We start from the raw sequence: 26,358 nt of genomic DNA on the forward strand, positions 1-26,358 counted from the left end.
TGTCCTCCATGAGGGCAGCTTCCAAACAAAGGGGAAACACCCTTAGTAGTGATTCTGCTATTGCACTGAAAATGTTAACCACGCACAGTGAGGCGAGGCAGGGGCGGGTGGGACGGATCACACTCCTTTACTAAAGCACTCTGGGAAAACAGTTCTGATTCTTAATGTTAAGCTCATTATGGGCCAAGAGTATCATGTGGGCTATTCTTAAAGATAATATAATCTTGAGCTATATTAATAGAAATATAATGCCTTTAAAAGGGGAGGTGATAGTTTTGTCTATTTTGCCACTCAGATGACAAGTGCAGGATTGGATTGTAAGGGATATAGAGAAAGGAGTATGTTCAGAGGAGAACGAGTCAAGAGAAAAAGTGGGGAACATGACAAACAGATGCAGTTTCTGCTTAGATTATAGAGTACTATAACAAGCGGGTTGACCTCCAGCAAGTTCCCCAGCCTCTCCTATGCCTTGATTTTCCTATACACAAATTAGAGATGGTAATATTAGAACACTGCCTGACACATAGCAACTGCTATTTAATTTTTTGTGACTTGCATCATGTGGGTCTTTGGTCTGTAAAAGAGATGGCTTGGGGGGACATGACCATGACTTTAAGTCCCCGGAGGACTGCTGTGTGGACAAGGAGCCACATGGGACAGGCCATTGGCCCCGGGGTTAGAGGAGAGGAGAGCCAGGCAGGTCAGATGGAGGGATTTCTCCCCAGCCCCAGAGTTCTGGGCATCAGAGGCTGGAGCCAGGTCTGATGGAGAGCAAAGATGCCCCATCCTCCTTTTTCTGACCTAAGGGGCCCACCTTCCCCCACCGCACCTTCTCCTTGCCTGACCTGCTCACCAACAAACTCACCAGACGGAGACGCTCAGTCCCTGATGTGCTTTCCCCACCAGCTGACTTGTTCCCTGGGCCACTGTCCATGTAGCCCCAGGGATTCCATTTTCCCTGGATTTCTAGTAAGATGTTTTAGGAACAAATGGTTTCTCTGCTTCCTGTCAGTTGTGTACATTTCAAATGACTCTTTTCTCTCTTGTCTTACTTACAATCAACATTTGATACAGCAGATCCTTTCTCCAAATTGGTATAATCACCTGTAAGATGTTTGTAGGAGCTCTCCCTCTGGATGAAAGCTGGACACTTTGATGATCACATCTGCTTAGTAGTTTACCTGTCTGTGGTTTCTGATCAGATGGTCCTGTTTCTCTCGCCTTGCAGATGGTTAAAGCTCCCAGTTCTTAGATGTCTGCTGTCTCTTCCACACCTGAGCCAGGGGGATATCCCCCCCACCCCACCCCCACCTGGGCTCCATTTACTGCTCTGGCTTATCAGAGGATAAGAGAAACTAGATAACATGACTAACAGATGAAGCTTCTGCTTAGATTATAGAACGATGTTTAAAACAGGTAGGTTGCAAGGCCCGGTCTCTCATTTACAAACTGGTTGACCTCCCACAAGGTACCAATCCCCGTTGTACCTTTCTCGTAAGATAATCCATTTGTGTTGTTTTCAGGCACCAAGTTTATAGTGATTTTTTTATGGCAACTCTGTTCGTGTGAGGAAATCATACAGGGTACCATCAGCGACTTACTGTTCAGCTCAGCGATTCCTGCTCTGCCAGGTCATGCTGGAATTCCCACCCACAGGCCTTTCATGGGCCTGAATCAGTTCTCCTGTTCGTCAATCAAGTATTTATTCATTTGTTCATTCAGCTAGACACCCAGGGGCTCCTGAGTTTCCACTCTGTGCTGCGCGTAGTACAAGGTACTAGCCATACCTGGTGAGTAAAGCAGATGTGGTCTTGACCTCATGCAGTTTATAGGCTAGCGGAGATGCTGGTGTTTGTTAAATACTCACATAAAAACATGTTGCGATGGCTTATGAGTGGCATGCAAGTAAGGCGGAGGAGGCTGTGAGAGTCTGACGGGGGAATCCAGTTGCAGCCCAGGAATCTCAGCAGGCCTCTCCTTCCTGGGGCTCCTGCGTGCTCTCAGAGCAAGGAGCTGAGCTCACGTGGCAACCACAGATGGCTGGGGTTCTTTGTAGGCTGATGTTCACGCCCAATCACGTCATCACACAGCCGGAAGCCATGTGTTCAGGTGTGGAGGAGGGGGGCATGATTCAGGACGGCCCAGGGAGGCCCGAGCCTGCCTCCTCCTGACTCACGTGTTAGAACGCAGTCTCTAGTGGTGACTCTCTGCATCTCCAACTCCCTGACCTGTCCTGTTCCAACCCCATCATTTCTACTGCCCCAGACTCCTGCTTCCTGCCTCCTGGGGTATCTCACGTTCAACCTTCCCACGAGAGAGGGCTGGATCGCGTCACAGGTCCTTCTTTAGTATTGCCAGATCTGACTACACACAGCTCCTGGGCCAGGTTGCCCTATATGCTGATGGCCACGCTGTTGGTAGCTATGTGGAGCTCAGGAATCAGGCTCTGGTCCCATCAGCGGTGGGCCAAATGATGAAGCCACGAGACAGAAGACCCAGACCCCTTTATACCAGGAGTCACCGGGATGGTTTATCCCAATGGGAACAATGCCCCAGGAAGAGTTTCAGGGTTCACGTGCCCAGCAGGGCTTTATCATCTTTGCACACATCGGACACACAACATCCTCTCCATCTTTCATCAGATAGCAGCCTGGAGTGACTTCTGTTTTGCACCCCCCACCCCCACCAGGTCTCTAGCTTGTCAGAACACCATTGTTTTGCCGGATGCATCTCTGGGTGAGAGTGGGAAGGAAGATACAGACCCTAGTTTAGCAGGGATTATGAATACGTATAGGCTTTGGAGACAAATGAGCCCAGGTTTAAGCCCTGGAAAGTAACTGAACTGTCTTAGCCCTATTTCCCTCATCTGTAAAATGGGGATAATGGTGTTTGCCATATAGGATTGTAGGAAGGAATAATTGGGGGGGGGGAGTAAAAATATCCAAACATCTCTTAGCATGGTTTATGGCAAATCGTGAACACTCAGAAAATGGAAATTATTACTATTATAATTTCCAAATATTCTACAGGGGGTCCGTGGGCAGTAGGGGTAGCAGGCACCATGCAGTCTCTCAGGTGCAGAGGTCATGGAGATAGAGATGCCAGCCAGAGGGAGTAAAAATTTTGACTATCCTCATGCTCAATGAAAATCTCCTCATTGCCCTCATCTTTGGGTTTCATTAAGTCCAGCAGACTGGACAGAGGCCAGCCTGGGAGCCTATCTCATCTGGAAAGGTCTAGAAGAAGCCAGCAGTGTTCCCAAGTGAGGTCAGAGGAGGAGCAAGCAAATCCTGTGGGTGCAGGTAGGGGAGAGGCTGGGGTGAGGACACTGATGATCTCAAAGGGCCAAGAGGGCCGTGCTGACCCTGGGACCAGGCTCTGTCCAAGGGTTTATGTCCTAGGTGGTTAGTGGTGTCCCTGAACCCTGTGTGCTGACCATGGCTGCAGGGGAGGGTGTCTTGGGAGAAGCCTGGGAAGAAAGAGGGGCTAGGGACACTCAGGGGAATGGGTATCTGGGCATGCCATTTTCCTGCTGCTTTGTCCAGGAAGACCCCGTCTCCACTTGGAGCATCCTGGCATAGTTGGATCTGGTGACCCCTTGCACTGGCAGGCAGCCTCAGCTCACATTCGACTTTAAACTTCATCCTGGAAGAGGTCTACCCACTCCTCCCACCCCAGGTCAAGCAGCCTCCCCATGAGTTATCACCCTGATGGACTGGGAGCTTGTAGATTTGCCAAGGTCGTAGGGAGGGGAGAATCCGCCGATGCCGCATGGAGGCGTCTGGCCGCTGTCCAGGGCGGTACCTGGCCGCTGGGAGCCAAGGTTGGTCTCACTCACTTGGCCACTGCTTCCCTGCCTCCCACAGGCGACAGTCGCACGGAAGCTCTTGATATAAATGTGCTTTCTAAGCAGATCAAAACAGTCTCGGGGAGCTCTGCCGAGCGGCCTCTGCATAGCTGCTCACATCTCGCATCACCTTCTGTGTGCAGAGATCGATCAAGTTGAGTTTATCATGACCATCAATTCCAGCTTATTAGACAGCCATAGTACTCCCCTCTCAGAAATGCCTTGTTTTTATCTCTAGTGGAAAATGGCTCGACTTTGAACAAGAATAAAAGTAAAAAGGGAACTTTTATGGCTTAATTTTATAGGAGAATATGCCTCTTCTCAGTATGAGTAAGGAACTGGTCCTGTACAGTCAGGCTTTCTCCAGAAGCATCAGTAGGGGAAGGACAGTTGGGCCTGTGTGGTTCCTCTGACTCTCAGGTCCTCTGGGCCTTCCTGGGGAGGTGAGCGGGGACGAGGGGGTGCAGAGGCAGACACCCAGAGCGGGTGGGGAGCAGGCGCTGGGAGCAGAGGGTGTGGGGCAGACCCTGGACCCTGGAGGGTCGAAGTGCTGCAGGAGAGCATCTCGGGTGTGGATACATTGACAAAGCTCTGAGGGTGGGGGCGTTCGGCAGTGCTGGTTGATGGGTGAATCGAGTGGCTGGACTCTGGAGCAGAAGTGCTGGGCTTGGGTCTGGAACAATTCTCTTCCAAGGTGGTTCTTGAATGTGTATTCCCTTTGAAAGCCTTGAGCTGCCGTGTGGCAGGCAGGCTCCTGTCCTGAGTTCAGTGTTCAGCAGGGACGATGGTGAGTGTCACCAGCAGGTATGTGGACATCTCGCCTGACAGGCCGTTCTTCCTCCTTCTTTTTGCCTCCTTTCTCCAGCAATGCAAATTCTGCTTCAGTGCGTCGATGTGTGTGTGCTGGGGTCTTTGAGAAGGTAGTACCAATTTATTCAGCAGATGCTGACTGAGTGCCTGCTGTTGGCTAGGCACTGTGCTGGCCAGTGGGCGTGCGGCCGGGAGCAAGCTCTGTCCCTACCCTCAAGAAGGCTAGGGACACAGTGGTCTACTCACAGGGTGACCGACTGTCCCGCTTTGCTTGGGACTTTCAGTGCTGAAACTGGGAAAGTTGTGGGCAAACCAGGACATGTGGTCACCTTGTGTAATCATGAGGGCAGTAAGGGGACGTTTCATGTGGCATTTGGTGGTGACCAGGTGCTGTGTGGGAGGGCAGGTTTGCAAACCTATTCTTGAATGAGGTGTCTTCTTTTCACCATGTGGGAGATAGAAGATCCCGGAGTTTACAAAATTTTTGAGAGAAAGAACAACTGAGTGGTTGTTTCTTCTGCCTCCCTTGTTCTATGACGTGACATGGAGAGAGGTAGAGTGGCCCGCCCAGGGTCACACGGCAAGTTGGGGCGGAGCTGGGGCTGGGTGGCTTCATCCGCTGCCCAACGCTCTTGTCCCACCTTGTCTTCCTTATCCTGACCACCCTGCAGCCTTTGCCCAGCCACACCCATACTTAGGTTAGGCTCCAGTAAATGAGGGGTGAGGGAGGGGGCCTCGCAGTGTGGAGACAGAGAGGCCCGGGCAGCGCCGCTATTGCTGGGAGGACTCTGAGCAGCGTGCAGGAGAGAAGGGGAGGAAAGAAGGATTTAAGGAGGTCAGGACGTTTGGCCCGGAGGGACCACTTAATTACAGTTCCAAGAATCGGAGAGCTGCCCGAGACTTGAATGTGAGGAACTGGGGCCATAAATTCAGGGGAGGAAGGACCCTCTGGTGAAGAGAGGCCCTGACTCTCCAACACAGGGAGGAGATTTGCAGAAAAAAAAAGGAACATGCTGGGGTCAGTGGTGTGCATATAAAATTTAGGCCTTCCATAAAATCAATAGCCCTGTTAGTTTTAATTCCAACAACCTACTGTGTGCCAGACTCTGGTTTAAGGGTAAGAGCACAGTAGCAAAATAAAGCCCCTGCTCTTGGGGGGCTGCATTATAGGGGGGACAGACAATAAACAGGTACCAATATGATGCACTACTCTAGGTGTCTGTCATGTTCCAAAGCGGTTGTGTATAACAACCTTACGTTTCAAAGAATCTTTCATGCGAAAATGGTGATCAGCAGAGTTTAGCTTATAAAACAAACATAACATTTCCATTCTGTTTAAGACCATCAGGAGTCGGCTCCCCGGCCCTGGGGGTTCAAACCATCAGGGTGGGCATGCCGATACTGGGAGAGATTAAACTTGGTCTCCTTGGGACGGGGAAGAGGAGTGGTTATGTTCAGAAGTAAGAAAGGAGGGGAGTAGAAGAAGACAGTTAACCCCCAGCTCTGGAAAACACCTATGAACAACCTGGAGCTCTAGTTAGCGGGGCTCTGAGGCCCCGGGGAACCATGGAGAAATGTTTCCAGACACGGGGGCACCATCTTCATGCTAGTGGGGCTAGTGGGAAGGACAGCGAGCGTGAACCCCTGCACTGACCTTATTGGGAGCTGTTCACTATACTTTACAAAAAAAATAAAAATAAAAATAAAGGTCATGTACCAGCAGTTTGACCATATATAGTATTATTTTAAAAATGCAATTAGCAAGCAGGTTGTCTGTTAATGCTTTTGTCAGTTTTCATGCCTAAGGAAGGGCCAGCTGCCAGTCTTGATAGACATAAATAAGCACTGCTAACCACACACCTTCCTATGGTTCTTATAAAAATCCCATTCACGACAACAAAAAAAATTTTTGGAAATGGTCAGGTGAGCTTAAAGCTTCTAGGCTATCTCCTTCATTCAAGTCCCTCCCTCTGCTTCCCTGTCCCCTTCATCCCTTCACTGCACTTATATGAGCCACTTTCCCCTGTTGCTTCCCCTCCCATCACTGCACTGTTCCCTCCGCCCCACCGGGCCTTTGCACGGCTTGCTTTTTCAAACCATATAAGCTTCTGACTAATTCCCCCTCACAGAGCCCTTCCCTGACCACTCCTTCTGAACAGCTGCAAAGGCATCACCCTGGCCTCCTACCCTGCGTTTCTTTTCACCTCCATACTCGTATGAAATTGTATCATTTCTTTGCTTCCATGCTTACCTGTTTCCCCTGTCAAAGTCTAAGTGCCCTGAGGATAGGTATTTCGTCCACGCCCTGCCTACAGTAGTACCTGCCTCATGGAAGAAGCTCAATAAATATTTATTCTATTAAATACAAGAATGAACGCCTTCCAACCCAATCTGTTAACCTGGTGGTTTTATTAACATTGTAAGCATGAGGTGGATTTGGGAAGAGTTCAACTCTTCCCCTTCCTCCACCCCTCTTTGGTGAGAGAGAAGGAGAGCTGGAAATAGAATGGGAGAAGTTTCTGTAAATTTCTGGTAACCATAGAGACGGTGATTTTAGTTTATTAATCTCCGGCTCTTAAGCAGGCTGGGGCCCCATGGTGATTTCTCCAAATTGCTCAGCGCTGGTTATCCTGCAGCCTTCCTCATTAAGGAAGAACCGGCCCATTCCTATCCTGCAGCACTTTAATTGCCGACAAGCAGAAGCTGTGTGCTATTATGCTCATTATTGCATGTTCTAACCTGGTTGCACCTCCCACTTTGGAGGGAGCCCCTGGAGCCGTCCGTGGCCGGTGGTGGGAGTGGACGGCCTCCTCTCTGAGCCCACGGCCTGTAATTTCTGCTCTTTGCTTTCATTCAACTATCCTGAGTCAATGCCTTCTGGAATAATGGTTCCTTTCAGCCAGAGCAGGGCACCAGCCATGGTTTCCTGCCCACTAAGGCAATGTTTGCAGCGGTTATGCGTTTCTCTTCTGATGGGGAAGAACACACAGACTTTAATTAAAGGTTTTGCTCAAGTCCTTTGGGTAAGAGACCTCCAGTGACTTCAGGGTTTTAGGAGAACTCGGGGGGAAATGGGACAGTTAGAGGCAGTCTCTCCAGCAACCATTTTTCCTGGAGGGAAGATCCCTGGTGTAGATGTCAGAGGCAGAGTTGGGATTCTATCTTGGCAGCTGACTCGCGTGGTGGGGACTCAGTCTCTCTGAGCTTTAGTGCCCTCATCTGTGAAATGAGATGGGACTTGTCCTTCCATCCCTCATTCGTGTGGAGACTCTGGGTCTAGTTTCAGCCTGGTTCTGGAGGTTGGATCCTGGTGATGAATGAGAAGTAGGAGAGGCGCCAGGCAGTATGCCTTCTGGAGTGAGGCAGAGCGGCTTCTGGCAGTCGAAGTCTCTGGAAGGACACATATTTCTGTCCTCCGGCAGATCGTCAAAGGTCTGCCCTCACCTAGATGTTGCCTGCCATTTTGAAAATACTAAGACTTCCCTTTGGTTGCCTTTTCTCTCCCAGTGGGTTTAGAAATACTGAGCCGTTCTCCCAGTAAGTACTCAGTGCCCACATGCTGGGTTCCAGGTACTGCCCTCGGCGCTAATCGTACAGCTATTCAGCTGGGATAGTCATTGACAAATTCAGACTCTGGGGTGGTCCACACCAGTTTTTGTTTTTTTTTTAAGATTTTATTTATTTATTTGACAGAGAGAGAGACAGCTAGAGAGGGAACACAAGCAGGGGGAGTGGGAGAGGGAGAAGCCGGCTTCCCGCCGAGCAGGGAGCCCGATGCGGGGCTCGATCCCAGGACCCTGGAATCATGACCCGAGCCGAAGGCAGGTGCCCAACGACTGAGCCACCCAGGCGCCCCCACACCAGTTTTAATGGTGTGACCCTGTCTGTGGCACACTTAGGGCTTGTCTTCCGTATCAAATAAGAATCTGGACCCCTGAGCCCTCCGGCAAAGCTGGAGCCAAGACATGGGGTGGGCCGGCCCCGGGGGTGACCCCACCTGAGTCACTGACAGATCTGAGAGCCTGGCTGTTCTTCTTTCCAGGTGCCGCAACCTCTCCTTCCCGGAGAGCCTGCCAGAGGTGAGCATCGTGTTCATCTTCGTCAACGAAGCGCTGTCCGTGCTGCTGCGTTCCATCCACTCAGCCATTGAACGCACGCCTCCACACCTGCTCAAGGAGATCATCCTGGTGGATGACAACAGCAGTAACGGTGGGTGCCCGAACTCCCTTGGGCCCAGTGCCCTGCTCTGTGCCTGACATCTGAGCAGAGGCTTCAGCCTCGGGAGCGGGGGAGGGGTCTCATTTTCTTAAGGCTCTCCGTGACTGCTCCTTCTCTGAGACGTTGCTTCAGAGATGGGAGGTTCTAGATGGCCACTGCTCTGGACGGTTCCCTCCATAGGTGTGCCCTCTCTGTATCCCGGAGGGGCCTGGCCCCCAGGCTTTTCCTTACTGGCTGTGCACGGTCTCCTGTAGCATTCTAGTGCAGTGTAAGGCACGGAGCCCTGACCTCCACCCCCACCGCGTGCATAGTGAACATTCCCAGGGCTCTTTTCTGGGAAGCGTCAGTCCAGTTTGTGGTGTTCCTTGGCCTCTGTCTGGAAGACAGTTCGTGTTGTCTTAGCAGTGCTGCTGCTGGTGGTGGTGCAGGGTCGATGGGGCTGGTGATGGTGAAGGTCACGGTGGTATTGTCGGTGGGGCTGGTAGTGGGTGTGTAACACGGTGACAACCGCAGAGCTGCTGAAAGTCTGTCCTCTTTGCTGGATGCGCTGCTCCCTGCCCTGTCTGGCCTTAGCAAAGCCCCAGGGGGCCCGCAAACACTAGTTGAAGCCCCCCTCCCCATGTTGTCCCCCCTTCTCCAGCTGCTACCAGCTGCCTCTTTCCCTTGGTGTGTATTTCAGGGCCTCTGATACCTATGTATACCGCCCCTGTAATATTCTCCCAACTTAGAGACCAGGTACTGAGATGGTTTAAAAACCAGTGCTCTTGATAGGATGATTAAAATGCATTTGCTTTGGGGGCGCCTGGGTGGCTCAGTCGTTAAGCGTCTGCCTTCGGCTCAGGGCATGATCCCGGGGTCCTGGGATCGAGCCCCGCATCGGGCTCCTGGCTCAGCGGGAAGCCTGCTTCTCCCTCTCCCTCTGCCTCTCCCCCTGTTCATGCACTCTCTCTCTCTGTATCTCTGTGTCTCAAATGAATAAATTAAAAATAAATAAATAAATAAAATGGATTTGCTTTGGATAATGCATGATTTTAAAAACCAGACCGCTGGGTCACAGGATCATAGAGTCCCCGAGCCTGTGTTATCTTTAGTGCTTTCTCTGGTATCAGGTAGTAAATTTTCCAGTGAATCAGCTGCTGTAATGAGAAGTTCAGATGGGCAATTTGTGTTTTGTTATCAATTACAGCTGAAACATATCAGATAATTGAAATATATTTAATCTCAATAAGCGAATTTTCTTTTTCATTTTCTCATGTAGTAAGAAGTATAGGAGCAGTGCTGTGAAGCGGATTTTAGAGTTTTCTGAGGGGCAGTGCTTATGAATCACTTGACTCTAATTGTTCCATGGGTGTGAAGGAAGGAAAAGACATCAGAGGATGGAAGCAAATAGGCAGCATAGTTTTATTTTTATTTTTATTTTTTTTAAAGATTTTATTTATTTATTTGACAGAGAGAGACACAGCGAGAGAAGGAACACAAGCAGGGGGAGTGGGAGAGGGAGAAGCAGGCTTCCTGCTGAGCAGGGAGCCCGATGCGGGGCTCGATCCCAGGACCCTGGGATCATGACCTGAGCCGAAGGCAGACGCTTAACGACTGAGCCACCCAGGTGCCCCAGCAGCATAGTTTTAAAGATGATTGTCCATTATGAGGGATATGGGAAGGGGCCCAGCTCCCACTTCTTGAAGCTACTTGCTATTACCTTAATTGTGTCCATGGAATGGATGCCTACGAGAGCTCCCATCCCCCAATGGCTAACACCAGAACAGCTTGACTAGCTCACCCATGCACCCCACCTTGCTCCACCCAGGCCTGCTAGCCCCTCCCCTTTTAGAAGATGAGAAGGCTAAGGATGAATGAGCCATCTCTCCAAGGGTGAGGACTTCCCCTAAGCAAGAGGCATCCTTAGGCCCTGTTCTGCTGTAGGGGTGGGTATGGGGATCGAGGGCAGGTAGGCCTAAGGCGGGCTGGTGAATTATGGCTTGGTTTCAAGCCAGGGTGGCTCTGAGGATGATGGTATGTTCCCAGGGGAGGGAGGCAGAAGGAGCAGTGGGCCGGGAGCAGGGGGATGGCTCTTCTTCGGGGAGGGGGGCTATCAAACCCTGAACTCTAGGGAGTATGATGCTGATGGTATGGTTAAATATCTGGACTGTGGTGGTAGTTACACAAAGCTGTATGTGACAAAATTGCACAGAACTACATACTCACACCCAAATGGGTACATGTCTTACTGGAGAGATCTGAAAAGCTCTGCAGATGGAGGCAACATCCATGTGCTCATTTTGATATTGTACTATAGTCGTGTACGATGTCAGTGTTGCAGGAGGGCTGGGTGAAGGGTGCACAAGACCTCTTTGTACATTTCTGTGTACTTGCCTGTGAATCTGTAATTATTTCAAAATATAGAGCTAAAATAAGCAAACCTCTCTCCCAGAAGATTCTGATTCAGTAAGTTTGAGGTGGAATCTGGCCATCTCTGTTTTTAAAAGCATTCTTAATAATTCTGTTGCATAGCTGTGGTTGAGAACCACTGGTTTAATAAACAAGATGTAGCTTTGCTTTTGTACATGTGGAATTCCAATACATGGTGCAAAGGGAAAGAACTGTGGACTGAAGTCTCAAGTTATGGGCTCTAGGATCCTCTCCACCATTGGAGGAGTGACCATGAAAACATCCCTCAGTGTCTCGGGGTCTTAGTTTCTTCCTTTGTAAAATGGGGAATGATAATCCTGCCTTGCTTGCCTCGCATCCTGACACAGTCAAGTGCATGCCTGAATTGAACCCCGTCAGTGTTTACCCCGCCCCAGCCCTCATGTCCATTCCTAGGAGACTGCTGCATAGCTAGCCAAGTGCACAGCCGGGGCTCAAGAGAGAGAATTGTGGGGACGTAAATTCGGAGTCTTATACGCAGAATAACTGAAGCCATTGACTGGGAGGAGATGGTGGCAAAGAAAAGAGGGCAGAAGGAAAAAGCTTGAGAGAATACTGAGTGTGAGACATTAAGGGGGTTAGCTGTTGAGAGACAGAACAGGAGCGGAGAGGAGAATCTGGAGGATGACAGACTCTGTGGAATTCCCAGAGTGAGAGTCATTTATTTGAACAAACCCACAGACAGGTGGAAGAACACTGAGTCTGGGAAGAAGCCCCCAGAAGGTACGGATCATGGCAACCTCAGCAGGAAGCTTTGGTAAAGGACTGGGGGTGGGGGCTGTGGAAGTCAAATACAGATGAAGAGCAGACAGGGAGGTAGATTCTTCTGTCAGGGATTTTGGCTGTAAAAGAGATTCAGGAGCTAAAGCAGGAAGTGGAGCAGTGTTTCATGTGCACACACACACACACACACACATTTTAACCATAATCCACAGCAACAAAGACATTTACATCATGACCCAGGATGACACGCCTACTCACACTCATACAATAGCATCCACTATTGAAACAAAACTTTTAAGCAACAATATTTGGCCTTCTAATGTGCAGAGCACTATGATATTTTCTATTGTAGTCTGGTCTGTGTTATTCAGTTGTATTGTATTGTATTGTATTGTATTGTATTGTATTGTATTGTATTGTATTGTATTTCTCTTTTTCGAAAGGCACTTTGTCCTCAAGACCCTGACTGCACATCAGAATTGCTTAGAGAGCTTTTAAGAAATCCGGGTGGCCATCCCTTAGCTCTGGTGATTTCGTTGGTCTGGGGAGGGGGTGCCTGTATCCTTTGAGGCCAAGGCATGGAACAAGGCCCCCAAGGAGGGAGGAGAGGATGGGATCCAGGGCACAGAAATGAGGGCTGCCTCTGGGAAGAAAAGGCCTGTCTTTGTCCCACTTGGGAGGAGCAGATGGGTGAAGAGGGAGTTTGCTAGAGGCAGTGAGGGGTGTCGGGAGGCGTGTCAGGAGGGATGCTGGGAGGCTGGCAGAGCAATAGCAATCAGTCCCAGGACCCTGCAGCTTGCAGAACCTCGGGTGGGCGGGAGGCATGGTGGGAAGGGGACTGGTGCCGGCTGGAGTACCCCTGTGTGGATGGGGCAGGGAGGTAACCTGTAAAGGGCCCCCTGCACCGAGACCAGTCTGAGCTGAGCTCTCATGAAGGGAGGAAGAGACCCTTGAGACTGTGGCTCTTGGAGAAGGTGAGCTATCATGCCTTGGCAAAGGGCAGAAGGGCCCTTCAGACACGACTAGCCTGACTTGGTGGAAGGCGGCTCTGTGACCCTATCCTGAGCAGGCTCCATCTGGGGCTGGCTTCCCTGGGGCATCATCTCGCTCAGCACAGGAATCGAGTTTATTTCATGGCAGGCCAAGGCACTCCATTTATGGAGTGCTCAGCCTGGGCCAAGGGCATGAAGGCAGTCTAGTCCCTGGCATCAGGGAGTCCTGCAAATAAATCTAAACTGGGAATGAAACATACTAGGACTCAGTTTCTGGTGTCAGTTCTGCCACTTCCTGGCCGTGGGTCTTTGCTTTGGTTTTCTGTGCCGTGTGGGGCCATCAGGCCCTGCCCGCCCTGCCTGCCCCATTGCCACTGGGACACGTGAGGTGACAGCAGTGAAAGGGCGGTGCAAGCTGCAAGGTGTGAAGGGTGCCCCGAGGCTGAGTTTCAATGACAGTAACAACAACAAAAACAGCAACTAATAATAATAATAATAATAATAATAATAATAATAGCTGATGTGTAGCCACTGCTTAAAGGCTTGCTTTTTTCTCCTTCCCGAAACAATGTGCTCTGGTGGGGAGAGTGCAGAAGCGTGCAGAATTTGGCCTTAGGCCAGCTTTTCAGTTCCAGCTCTTTCTAGCTCCTTCCTGGCTGTGCGCTCTTAACCTCTGTGAACCCAATTTTTCTTATCTCTGAAACTGGGATGTGGAATTCCTACCTCAGGGATTGTTTGGAGGCTTGAGTGAGATAAGGCATGATGGAAGGGACGTCTGTGTTTAAACTCGAATTGAAGCCGGAGTACAGAGCTTTCGGAATGTCCTCCCAGGCGATGTCACACTTTCTGTGTGTGCTCATGCCTTGTCTCCCCCAAACCCTTCCTCTGCAGGCATTTTTGTTTTGGGGCCAGGCCTGTGCTTCCTGGAAACAGGAAAGGGGCTGGCGATGACCCCTTTCTTCATCCAAGCAGCCACTCCAGATCTTTAGCTTTCTCCTGCAGAGGCCAAGGGCTGGAGTCCGAGTCCCTGTTCTCTGCCTGCTTAGCAATTTCCGAAACAAGCTCCACTCTTTCAGGGGCTACCTCCTGTGTAGGATGCTGTCATTCTGCTGAAATGGTCTCAAACTTTAGTATTTGAGCTTGATTAAAAATACAGAGATTCATTCAGACACGTTCTTGCCTCAGGACATTTGCACTTGCTGCTCCCTTCTCTTGGATGCTCCTACCCCTGAGATCTGCACAACTTGCTCTTTTGCCTCTTCAGGCCTTTGTTCAAATATTTAAAATGGCACCCTGTTCGAAATGGCAGCCCTGACCCCTGTCATTCCTCATCCCTTCCTTGTTTCTTTTCTTCCACAGCACCTATTACCATCTGATCTACTGTCCTCACTTGGTGACTTTATTTGTCCATTTTCGCTCCACCAGTATGTAAGTTCCATGAAGACAGGGACTTCTGTTTTGTTTATTGCTGTATCTCCAGTACCTAGAATAGTGCCTGGTACTCAGTGTGTAATAAATATTGATTCAATGAATGAATGAATTTTGATTCTGTAGGTCTGCGGCAAGGCTTGGAATCTGCATTTTAATAAGCTTTCCAGAGCATTCTCATGCAGCGGGACGTCCTCTGGGAATCCCTGCTCTAACTATTGTCCCCCATCTGTGCTGCAGCTGAGGAACTTGGGACGGTAGGCACTTAAGCTCCCCCAGAGCAAGCCTCAGGCCTCAGGCACTGCTAGGTGGAGTGTGTCTTCCCTGGATGGGGCCCTTGGGACCTCCCTGCTGCATCCCAGGAAGATGACATGAGTGGTGGGCAGAATGCAGAACAGGAGGGGGAGCTTCTCATGCTGTTACCCCAACGTGGCCTGAACTCAGGTCCTATGCACATAGGCAGACGGCTGACCCCCAGCCTCTCCCCTTCAAAGTTACCCAGCCTCTGCAGGCCTTCTTGACATGGCGGCCATGCCTGCCCCGTGACTCTGAGGCAGTATTTCCCCTCCCTGGCTCCCTCTTCCTCGTTATCTCCAGAAATGGTGGGAACACGGCTCTGAGCCTCCTGGTTTTCATTACCGTACTCCCGGTGAATCCCAGTGGGCCAATATCTTCAGCTGGGACTAAGTGATTTAACCTTTAGGGACCTCCAGAGGGAGGGAAGCCCCGGCATTTGCCACAGACAGAATCATCCCCGCCTCTGATTCTTGGCATTCACTTGTTCATTCATTCCTTCATTCATTCACTCCCTCAGCGGGTTTCTGAACGGCCTTTAGCACACAGCTAAGCACTTGCCCCCACCCCCATGGTGAGCACATTCAGGTAACACAGGTATCCCAGGACCTGGCACAGAGCAGGTGTTCTCTGAACGTGAGCTCTTTCAGGTTCCCTCACCAGCTGTCCCGGAATCACCACATCCCACAATCCAGCCACCTCCACTTCCAAAAACAATTTCCTTTGCTATATCCAGTTTCTGTGTTTCCCTTTTTTTAAAAGATGTATTTATTTATTTTAGAGAGAAAGAGCACAAGCAGGAGGGGCAGAGGGAGAGGGAGAGAGAATTTTAAGCAGACTCCCTGCTGAGCGCAGAGCCCAACGCGGGGCCCAATCCCATGGCCCTGAGATCATGACCCGAGTGGAAACCAAGAGTTGGGCATGTAACTGACTGCGCCACCCAGGCGCCCCACTGGTTTCCATGTTTCCTTGTATTAGCTCGTGTCCTCTTTTGATACACTTAAAAATCATATACCCTTCTCTTCATGCTACTTGGAATTTCAAAATGAATCTGAATTTTGTGACTAAAAGTGCATCAAAGCAATGTCAATGTCAAATATTCTTTTAAGAATCCCATTTCCCGGGGCGCCTGGGTGGCTCAGTCGTTGGGCGCCTGCCTTCGGCTCAGGTCGTGATTCCAGGGTCCTGGGATCGAGCCCCGCGTCGGGCTCCCTGCTCGGCGGGAAGCCTGCTTCTCCCTCTCCCGCTCCCCCTGCTTGTGTTCCCTCTCTAGCTGTCTCTCTCTCTCTGTCAAATAAATAAATGAAATCTTTAAAAAAAAAAAAAAAAGAATCCCATTTCCCTGGAGATTTCAGTCTGCTCTTGGATCGCAGTGATGTGCCCAGTCTAACCGCCCCCCCACCCGATGTTTGTTCTCTTCCAACAAGAGAATGGCCAGTTCCCAGTACCTCGTGCACTCATCTCTCTCCTTGGTGATGAATCCCGTTTGCTCGTGGATCCAGCCTTCTCGCTGGCCACGTTTGCTTGAAACCTTTGACAAATGTTGGCAGAATGAGGCATAGAACCAGGCAGCCTCTAGAGACAGAGCAAATGGGGCTGTCCCTCCCCCACCACAGCGAGAGGCAGACAGACAGACAATCCAACCCCATCTGGCTCTCGGGAGGAAACTGAGGACATATGTAGGACAGACTTGCCAGGGCCCCACAGCGTGTGAGTGGCAGAGCTGAGGTGGGACCTCGGGTTCTCTGACTCCCACCAGGGCTCTCTCCTCCATCTCATGCTGTGTCCCTGTGTGACCCTGTGTTCATTCTTCCCACTGTCTACACTCTATAGGGACATGGTAGTCCATGGCCAGGCACCCTAGGTTTCGTGTGGTGGCTCCAGGCCATTTGCTCTACTTAGCAATGAATGACTATCCTCCCACACCCCACCCCCTTTGCCAAATTCAATCCTCAGGGACTGTTCAGGTGGTACTGCTTCCAGAAAGCCTTCTGTCGCTCTGCACTCCGCCTGCCAGCTAGATCGGGAAATTCACCTTAAGCACTCCCACATGCTCTGGCTTCCTCCCTCACACACCATTTTTACTGGTCATTTACTCACTAAATTATAGTGGGCAATTTAGCACAGATTAGCCAAGGTGACCAGTGTGAGAGAGACATGGTACCGGGCATCTTAGTGTCCCACCACCTAGCCCAGTGTTCCGCACATAGTAGTCCCTCAATAAAACTGGTTATAAAAGGACACTTATAATCCCTTAGGGAAATAGATGGGGTTACCACCTCTGTTTCACAGATGAAGACGCTAAGTCTCATTGAGCTGAAAATAAAAGGTGACCAGGGCCCAAGGTCATAGCTGGGACACGGTAGGATGGGGATTCAAACCCAGGTCCCCTGGCCCTGGAACCCACATCTCTCTGCTCACCACATTGCTGACCAGAGTGGCTCCCAGTGCTTCTGGGTAGACAGAGTCCCAATCAGGCAGCCCCAGCACAATGAGTACTTAACATGTGCTCCAGCCTCTTCTAAGTATTTTTTTATAAATTAATCAGTGCTCTATGATAATGGTAAGAACCATTATCAATGTGATCTTATATAATAAGGAAGTAGGCACAGAGGAGTTAAGGGACATGTCCAAAGTCCCACAGACATGGGATTTGAACCCAGGCCGTCTGCCTTCAGAGCTAATGCCCTTGACCACTAAACAAGGCTGCCTCCAGTGCACCATGCGTTTCTGACTTCAAAAGACTTACTGGAATTTTGTCCTCATTCTTTGGAGAGGGAATGGTGTTGGGCAACAGGGCCAGCAAAGAAGGAGGCAAAGGAGGAACTTGAGAGAAGGGTATGGCTGTCTCCTCAGCTGGAGCTTTGCCCAGGGTTCAGTAAGAAGGAGAGATGTGTTGGCCGGAGGCTGCTAGGCTTGTCGGTGTTGAGAGGAAATCAAAGAGTTGGCAGCCATGCTTAGGTTGTCTTGTGAGAGGCGCGGCTTCCTATTTCCTTTGCAATAGGACGAAGTTGGTGTGTGTGTGTGTGTGTATGCACACATGTGCGTGTGTGTGCCTGTGAGCACGTGTGAGTGAGTGGCTGTGAACCGGTGAGTGTGCATGGATGAGATATGAGCATGGGAAATGTGTGCAAGCATGGATGCGCCTGGTGTCTTACTCCATGTGGGCTGCTATAACAGAATACCCTAGATTGGGTGGCTGAAAGAGTAGACATTTAGTTCCCATGTTCTGGAGGCTGGGAAGTTCAAGATCAAGGTGCTGGCAGATTCAGGGTCTGACGAGAGCCTGCTTCCTAGCTTATAGATGGCTGCCTTCTTGCTTGTCCTCACATGGCCTTTCCCCGGCGCGCGTGTGTGTGCAGAGAATGCAAGCTCTGGGATCTTGTGCTCTTCTTATAAGGGGCACTAAGCCCATCACGGGGCCCCACCCTCATGACCTCCTCTGACCCCAATCACCTCCCAAAGGCCCCACCTCCAAATACTATGATGTTGGGGATTAGGACTTGACTATATGGGTCCGGGGGGCATGCAGATTCGGCCCATCACACTGGGCTTGTGTGAGCAGGGGTGGGCAAGGCCCACAGATAGTGGTTGAGCCTCATCCACCACTACCTGGAGCCACCTTCACAATCCTGATAAATGACAAGTAATTGCACAACTGTGAATCATTGTTATTTGCAATTGTTGGTAAGACAGTCACAGGGTAGTGGCAAAGCAGAATCAGAACTCCCAGATTGTTTGCCACCAGCTGCTGGGTCCCCCTCCACCCCCTGCAAAGACCCCATCATCCCTTGGCCCAGAGGCTGCCTAATTGTTGTTTAATGTTTCAAAGATGCTGTCCTACACAAGAGATACTCATTCCAAGCTGTAAGAATACCAACAGCTTTGCATGCCGCTGGAATAATTGCAAAAAAAAAAAAAAAAGGCAGAGGAAAAGAATGGTCCGACAGTATTGTGCTTTATGGAGCTTAAAGAATCCCATATAGCTAATCTAATTACAACCAAGGCTCAGGCAGCTTAGAGGTGTTTATACAGCCAGGCACATGGGCTGTCAGCCCACTCAGCTGAAGGCTTCTCCTCACCACCCACCCTATGCCTTTGACGGCTGTGACTAGAATAGCCCATCCATAAGACTGGCAGCGGGCACCCAGCAGCCTCGACATGGGAGCAGCCTAGCACTGAACTCTGCAGGAGTCCTGGAGGCTCTCACCTTTACTCTGTACTGCCGGGGGCTGTCCTCCCCCTGCCACACCATTCGTCGCCTGCCTGAGGGTAGCTCTTGGCCAGGCTGCAGATCATGCACACCAGTGTTGACCAGCACTCTCCCAAGGAAACTGTATGACCGTTGAGCTCCTGGCTGCTCTGGATAGCCAATGCCCACCCCTCCCTGACTCAAGCCCCGACCCTAGCATTGGGAAGTGCTTCGGCCCGTGACCACGGTGGTGGAAAGGAGTCCGATAAATATTTCTGACATTTTCAGTCGTGTCTGTTTCTGACCCATTCTCTCAGAGCTTCTGCATGTGGTTCCGCAGGTTATACCCTTCGCCGGGGCACCCAGACCAGCGGGAATGGGGGAATAAAATCTAACCCATGATCTCCGTTGGCTAAGCCACACATCCTGCTATGAGTCTATGTCGGAAATGCCTTTTTCTAATTGGGAGTCCAAAGGGGAGTACTTTTCTAGAACATGCATCAAGGTGCCATGTGCTAATAGCCCAGCCTGTGCCGACCTCTGCAGTGAAGAACAGCAGTCTGTTCTTCCCATGGTGGGCAGCATGGCTTTAACAGAGCTGCTGCAGCCTGGGCTGTGTTCCCTGCACCTGCTGCCCCCCCTACCCCAGCCTTCCTCAACCTTCTCTGAGTTGGTCCTACGCTTGGCCTTCTGCCTCCATTCTCTACCAAGCTGCTATTCCCTCCTGGGATGGAACCCTTACCCCCTGAGCTGGGCTCTGGCTCCTCATCTAGCCCTGGCCAACGCTCCTATTTGAGAGGCTTGCCTTGCTCCCCGTACCAGCTGGCTGGGGCCCTGCTCCCCTGGTCTGATCCACCTGCCTTCCCACAGTCTCAGGGCTGAGACCGAAAGGAGCATCCTTAGTTAGTGATGCTTGGATGTGCCCAGCCCCTGGTGACACTGCCTCTTGGTGGACCAGCCCCAGAGCTCAGTCAGTTTCTCCAGCTCCGGTCCTGCACGTCGTCAGACTCTTCTCTGTCCTCACCAGCCACTCTGCCGAGGTCCCAGCAGGCCCCACGGCAGAGCCTGCCTGAGTCTGGCACGCACATCACTGGTGCTGGGCCCATTTACTGATACGGGCAACTGACTCGGGAATTCAGAAACTCCCCAGTATGCTTCCCTGGCAACCAAGAAGGGCCCCCAGGAGGGCAAAGGGCCTGCCCTCCTTAGCTCATGAGCTCCCTGTAAGCAGTCAGCAGCGGGAAGACTTTGGACCATTTGGCTTTACACACTAGCCGAGACGACCACTATTTGATTAACAAAGCCAGCAGGAACCAAATACAAAAAGGCCTTCTTCCAGCGGTCAGCTGTGTGACCATCTGTCGAGGGGGAAATTCCTGGAGCTGGAGTGTTGAGCAAGTGTGGGAGGAAATCAGAAGATGTCTCTCCTGCCCTCAGGTGACGGGCCCCGCTGCCGCAGCTGGGAGTCCAGCTGTCCCTGGAAAAGGCCAGGGTCGCACTCCCCCAGCCCGCAGCGCAGCCAGCAGGAGACGTCTCCTTGGCCATTCTTGGCCGTCAGCCCGTCCCGCTCAGCAGCTTGTATAGGTGCTGATGGTGGAAATGCAGTGAAGGCCGGGGGCTGCCGGGAAGCTGACATCCTCCCTCTGCTTGCCCACATATTTAACACCACTTGAAAGCCAACAATCAAATATTTCCTACTGATACTAAATCTTTGGAGTACAGAATGCCTTCTGGTGGCATTGATTTTCTGAAAGGCTGCCCCAAACCACGCCACCTCCCAGGTGTCCTCCAGCGGGGTTGGAGGGCTCAGCTAAAAGGGGAGCATGCGGTCAAGCGTTGGGGCTTGTGGCCACCCCAGCGGCCACCCAGCCCTGTCCTGCGTGTTAGCTGTCAGGGTTCCCAGGAGACCGGCACCACCATGTTCAATGGCACGGTGGAAGCTTGTATGGGAGACGTCGTTAGGGGTGGTAGAAGCCGGGACAAATAACGGGGGCCTGAAGGTCCAGCAGGAGGTGTGGACCCATCTCTACTGCTCATCACTAGAAATCTGCTCTTATTGTGGTGGTGGGAGGAGAGCAGTTTTTTTTTTTTTTTTTAACCACAGCTCTAATCTGCTCTCTGGGGCCCTAAATTGGGGAACAACTCCATTGTTTTTTTCAGGGACTGCCTTACCTATCTGCTTAGGCCCACAGGGACTTAGGACTCTTGTGCTCCTCCAGCCATTCACATGCATTCATTGAACAACCCCAGAAGCAGGTTCCAAACTCCTCAATGGGGAGGCGGTGGTGAGGCAGATGTGGTCCCTGCCTCTGACGAGCTTTAGTCAAGTACACAGACTCTACAGCCCTGCTTTGGCACAGATGTAGAAATGAGATGCCTCATTTCTGGTTGTTTTTAGAAGCTCATGTCTTGGGAGTTCAAGATGTATGTAGAATTTTAGGGAGAGAAGCTCTTGAACAGAAAGCAAGCCCAGGTTTGTCAGATCAGTGAGCAGGAAGTCTTCATGTGAACCACCACTAACAGAAGGCTGCTTTTACTAGACAGCCCCAAGGTTGACTCTTGACTCCCTCTGTGCTGCTGATGTAGGGCATTGATTTTAGCCGGACCAAGGAGAGCAGGACCTAGGTAACAAGACATGTACTTCCCTCTGTGTTCTCCTCCCTGGTCCCCATACTGTGACTTCCAGTGGCCTCCCCCTGGCTTAGGTAGTTCTGTGCTCAGCACCTGACCTACAAATAGGGTGGGTGACATAGTTCACTTTGTGAGTCCCTCTCCCACCCAGAGGGGCTTCTCTTATGGGACATTGGGCAACTTGAAGCAGGTAACCCTAAAATCCAGCCCAAGCTCCTCACTTTCCTGAAGGGGAAACAGATCCAGAGAGGTTCCGTGAGTTTCCCAGCGGCGCACACCTAGCTAACGGCAGAGCCAGAGAGCAACCCCGCTCTGGGGCTTCGCTAACTATACTCCTTCATCCACCAGACATTCACAGAGTGTGTTCTCAAGAGTCAGGGAGCATACTCTGCACCTAAGATGCAAGGATGGGTGGAAACAGTTTCTGTTTCCAGACAGCTCACAGCCTAGTGCAGATGATAAACCAGGAACAAATAGCCATTACCCACAATGCGCTGGTAAGGGCCAGCAGCCACAGTGAAAGGGGGCCCAGAGAGAGGTCTCAGTCATTCTGGGAGGACTTCCTAGAAGAGCTGGTATTCGACCTGGGCCTTGGAGATTGAATGGGATTTGGACATGGCTATGAGGGTGGAGGAAAAGAGAGAACCTGCCTCTGTTTTTGTGTCTTTCTAATTAGACTTTAGGGAAGAATCAAAAGGATCATCTGTTGAGCACCTGTTATGTTCCAGGCACTGTACTACACACTTTTACACATGATCTGAATTTTTCCAATACCTCTCTTCATCTTACAGATGAGGAAACAGACTCCGCAGTTACTTAGCCCTGAATGGAGCCTTCGTCTTTGATTCCTTCTTCTCTCTTCCCCATGAGGCCTCACCCCAGAAGGGTGCCTTGTGCCACACAAGGACTTGGTGAATCTGATGAATTCAATGAAAACAGAGACCGAGAGACTGGAATAGTGAGTTTGTGAAGTCATAGGGAAGGCAACATCCCCCTTCCTTGGACAACATGTGGCTGAGCACAGAGCTATTTAGGATTTCTGTCATCAGAATATCTTCCCCAGGAGCGCCTGGGTGGCTCAGTCATTAAGCGTCTGCCTTAGGCTCAGGTCATGATCCCAAGGTCCTGGGATCGAGCCCCGCATCGGGCTCCCCGCTCAGCGGGAAACCTGCTTCTCTCCCTCACCCACTCCCCCTGCTTGTGTTCCCTCTCTTGCTATGTCTCTCTCTGTCAAATAAATAAAATCTTTTAAAAAAAGAAAAAGGAATGTCTTCCCCATGCATATATATCTGCCCCCGGGCTGGTATAATCTTAGCTTAAGTGAATACTAACAAGAGCTTTCCTTTTTCCTAAGCATCTTTGATGTGTTACTTCACATGCATAAGCCTCTGGACAGCCGTAGGAAGTGGGTATTATTATCACCATGCTCATTTCACAGATGACAACACTGAGGCTCAGAGAAGTTACCGGTTATGTAGCTAGGAATAGCAGAGCCAGCATCTGAACCCAAGTTGGATCTGGCTGCTGAGGCTGAGCACTTAACCTTGTCACCATATTCAGGAGTCCTGAACTCCGTTACCTACCGAGGCTTGATAGATAAGGTGAACGGTAGAGGTGAGGCAATGGGGCTGGTGGGACGGTGGTGAGCAAGAGAATGAGCCCGAGCTCAGCCAAAAAGGGGCAGCCAACACTGGCTCCAGCCTCTTCCTAGCCTGCAAGACTGGCCGAGATCACACTTTTACATTTGGTGGGCTGGATGAGCCACACGGGCAGGCCAGGTACAGTCCTGGTCTTTGTGTCTAGCAGCCTCTGTCATATTGCTTCCCAGTTTGAGACAGAGAAGCTTCTCTGGAGATGCCATTTGTCTCAGCCATGCTTGGGGCAAACGTCTCCCTCTCGTGCTTGCTGCTTTCCCACATCTCAGAAAGCAGCCAGTCCAGAGAGGCTGAATTCGCCTCTCCCTTGTGCGGCTCCCTTCATTGTGTGCAGTTTGAGAATTTCACAAGGCATGGGCCGTGCATACAGTTTTAGTCCCACTGATTCAGGGAGACCCCTTCTGGGCTGATCAGCCTTTCAGAAAAGTACCTGGTTGTCGTGCAGTCGAGGTATGGATTTTGCCCCTAGGTTGTGGACTCGGATGCCATTCTTGTGGTATCCCAGAATCTTGAGAGCTTACAACTTGCATCAGCACCCTGGACCAGGCCCTTAATGGGGAGGGGAGTGCCCAGTGCTCAGGAAAGCCACAGAGGAGGCAGATAGTTTGAGAGGCACTTAGAGCTGCATCATGTCCCTCTGATGGGGCTCATCTCAGCAGGACCTCTCTTAGGGGCAGGAGGTGGGGGAGGGGCCAGGGAGGGAAGCAAGTGTTCAGGCCTTCACATGGCCTGACTCGGGCTGTGGGTGGCTATGATTTGGATGTGCTGCAGCTCACCAGGACTTACCCTGGCTTGCCCAGTTCTCTTCCCTGAGACGCCTCCGTTCCCTGCACCGCCTGTGACCTGCAACACTGAGGGATGGTCGTGGAGTGTGTTTGTGGTCCTTGTGGTTGCAAATGTGGCAGTTGCCATCTAGGAGTGAATAACCACAGCATTTCACAGCCAAATAAGACCCAGGGAAAAAGCCCTAGGTCTCATGTGTCTCTAATCTGGGGAAAGAAGTGTGAATTGGAACTTCACAAACCCAAATCCTTAAACCCTTTCTCACCCAGTAAATTTGATGGGGTGACAGGAATGAATTAGAAATTAGATCAGGGCTCAGCATTTACATGGGTTCCGAGCTGAATGGAAATTAAAAAGAGTATCTCCAGCAGGGTTAATGGTGAAGGCAAGGCTTCCAGCATGCCTTGGCAGGGTGTTCCAACCTGGGTCTCAGAGGGGAATTGATCGAAGAATCCTGCTGATGAGATCAGGAGGTGGAGAGAAGGTTCTCTACCCAGATAGTGGGAAGGAATTAACTTGTCAGCAACTGGCACTCACTGATGTGACAGAAAATGCCAGCAATGCAAGGCAGATTTTAATGCCAGGCCGCCCAGCGGCAGCATTGACTTCTCCTATCTTCCCCGAGGTGCTTAGACATTGAAAAAAAGGAATATTTTCCCCCACATTGAAAGAGGTTTCTAGCTAAGTCCCATGGACTGAGTGTGTCTGGAAGCTTGTCTGTGTTGTCAAATTTCATTTGGCTTAAACATGAGAACTAATGCAGAGAATCAAAGAAAACAAAGTTGTTTGCTGAGTGTTCCTGACCAGGGCTGCTCAGGCACGGGCCGAGGTATTGCCTAAAGTGATTGTATTTTCTCTGAAAAGAACATTCAAAGTTGTTGTTTAATCTTTCTGGAGTGAGTTTCCATAGTCTTTTTTTTTTTTTTAATATATTTTTTTAAGATTTTATTTATTTATTTGAGAGAGAGAGAATGAGAGAGAGAGAGCACATGAGAGGGGGGAGGGTCAGAGGGAGAAGCAGACTCCCTGCCGAGCAGGGAGCCCGATGCGGGACTCGATCCAGCGACTCCAGGATCATGACCTGAGCCGAAGGCAGTTGCTTAACCAACTGAGCCACCCAGGCGCCCCTGAGTTTCCATAGTCTTAGGTGTTCAACTACTCCCCTCTAGACCTGCATACGTGACATTCCCACAATACATCAGTCCAGCTGTGGATGAGGTTGCTGTTCACCGAATTCCCCAATTCTGCGTGGCAGGAAAATCAAATCCCATCCTTCCACTTTCCAGTTGGGCTCCTATATTATGCCAGGTACATCTATGGGGGATGGAAGGAAGGAGAGAGGGAGACACAAAAAGACAGAGTGGGACAGAGAGGAAAAGCTATGGATAGGTAGGTGTGTAGATGGGTAGATGGATGAATGGGTGGATAGATGGATGGGTAGGTGGGTGGTTGGATGAATAGATAGATAGATAGATAGATAGATAGATAGATGCATGGGTGGGTGGATGAGTCAGGAAGTGGATGGATGGATGGATTTAATCTTTCCATTTTATGACGTAGCTATTTTATGTCCATTTGAGAGATGAAGAAATTGAGGGTCAGAAGCGGTAGTGAATCACCAGAGTTCTCACTGCAAGATGGTGGCAGAGCTGGGGATTGAATCCATATTTCCCAACTCAAATGTGTCTATCTTTTCCTTTCTTGTATTGCCCACTAGACTTTTTTTTTTTTTTAATTGCCCGCCTTATATCTAGAGATGGACTCATCTAGGCTTGGATAAGCCGCTTATACAAATAGGTGGCCAGAAAGAGGTCCATTTTTTTCATTTAGCTAATATGTACTGATCACAGTGTTGGCAGAATTCCAAGATGGAACCATAAGACTCCTGGCCCCTGGTGCATACTCGCTTCTTCTAGTTATTCAATTAAACATTAACCTGCCTACCGCTGTGAAGTCTTTACTGATGTAATTCAGGTCTCCAATCAATTGGGCCTGACCTAATCACATGAGCCTTTTTTTTTTTTTAAGATTCATTTATTTATTTATTTGAGAGAGAGAGAATGAGAGAGAGCGAGTACATGAGAGGGGGGAGGGTCAGAGGGAGAAGCAGGCTCCCTGCCGAGCAGGGAGCCCGATGCGGGACTCGATCCCGGGACTCCAGGATCATGACCTGAGCCGAAGGCAGTCGCTTAACCAACTGAGCCACCCAGGCGCCCTCACATGAGCCTTTTAAGAGCAGAGTTTCTTCTGGCTGGTTGCAGAAAGGAAAGTCTCAGAGATGTGCTGTTGGAGGCCTGAAATAAATCAAATATCCATGCTGTGCAGGACCTGTGGGGGCCACAGGGACGGGAACTACAT

At 50.5% G+C, this 26,358-nt stretch overlaps 1 protein-coding gene across 3 annotated transcripts in view; it reads left to right on the plus strand.

Annotated features, from left to right (window-relative positions):
• Window positions 1–26,358, plus strand: part of GALNT18 (polypeptide N-acetylgalactosaminyltransferase 18) — a 311,471-nt gene that overhangs the window by 149,536 nt on the left and 135,577 nt on the right. For all 3 annotated transcript variants that reach the window (XM_081798605.1, XM_081798606.1, XM_081798604.1), the window contains exon 3: window positions 8,700–8,866. In XM_081798605.1, the coding sequence (XP_081654731.1) occupies window positions 8,700–8,866 (167 nt within the window). The remainder of the gene's footprint in view (window positions 1–8,699; window positions 8,867–26,358) is intronic.

Source organism: Leptonychotes weddellii, chromosome 11, assembly GCF_054177405.1.
Source record: "Leptonychotes weddellii isolate Sample4059 chromosome 11, ASM5417740v2, whole genome shotgun sequence".
Lineage (NCBI taxonomy): Eukaryota > Metazoa > Chordata > Mammalia > Carnivora > Phocidae > Leptonychotes > Leptonychotes weddellii.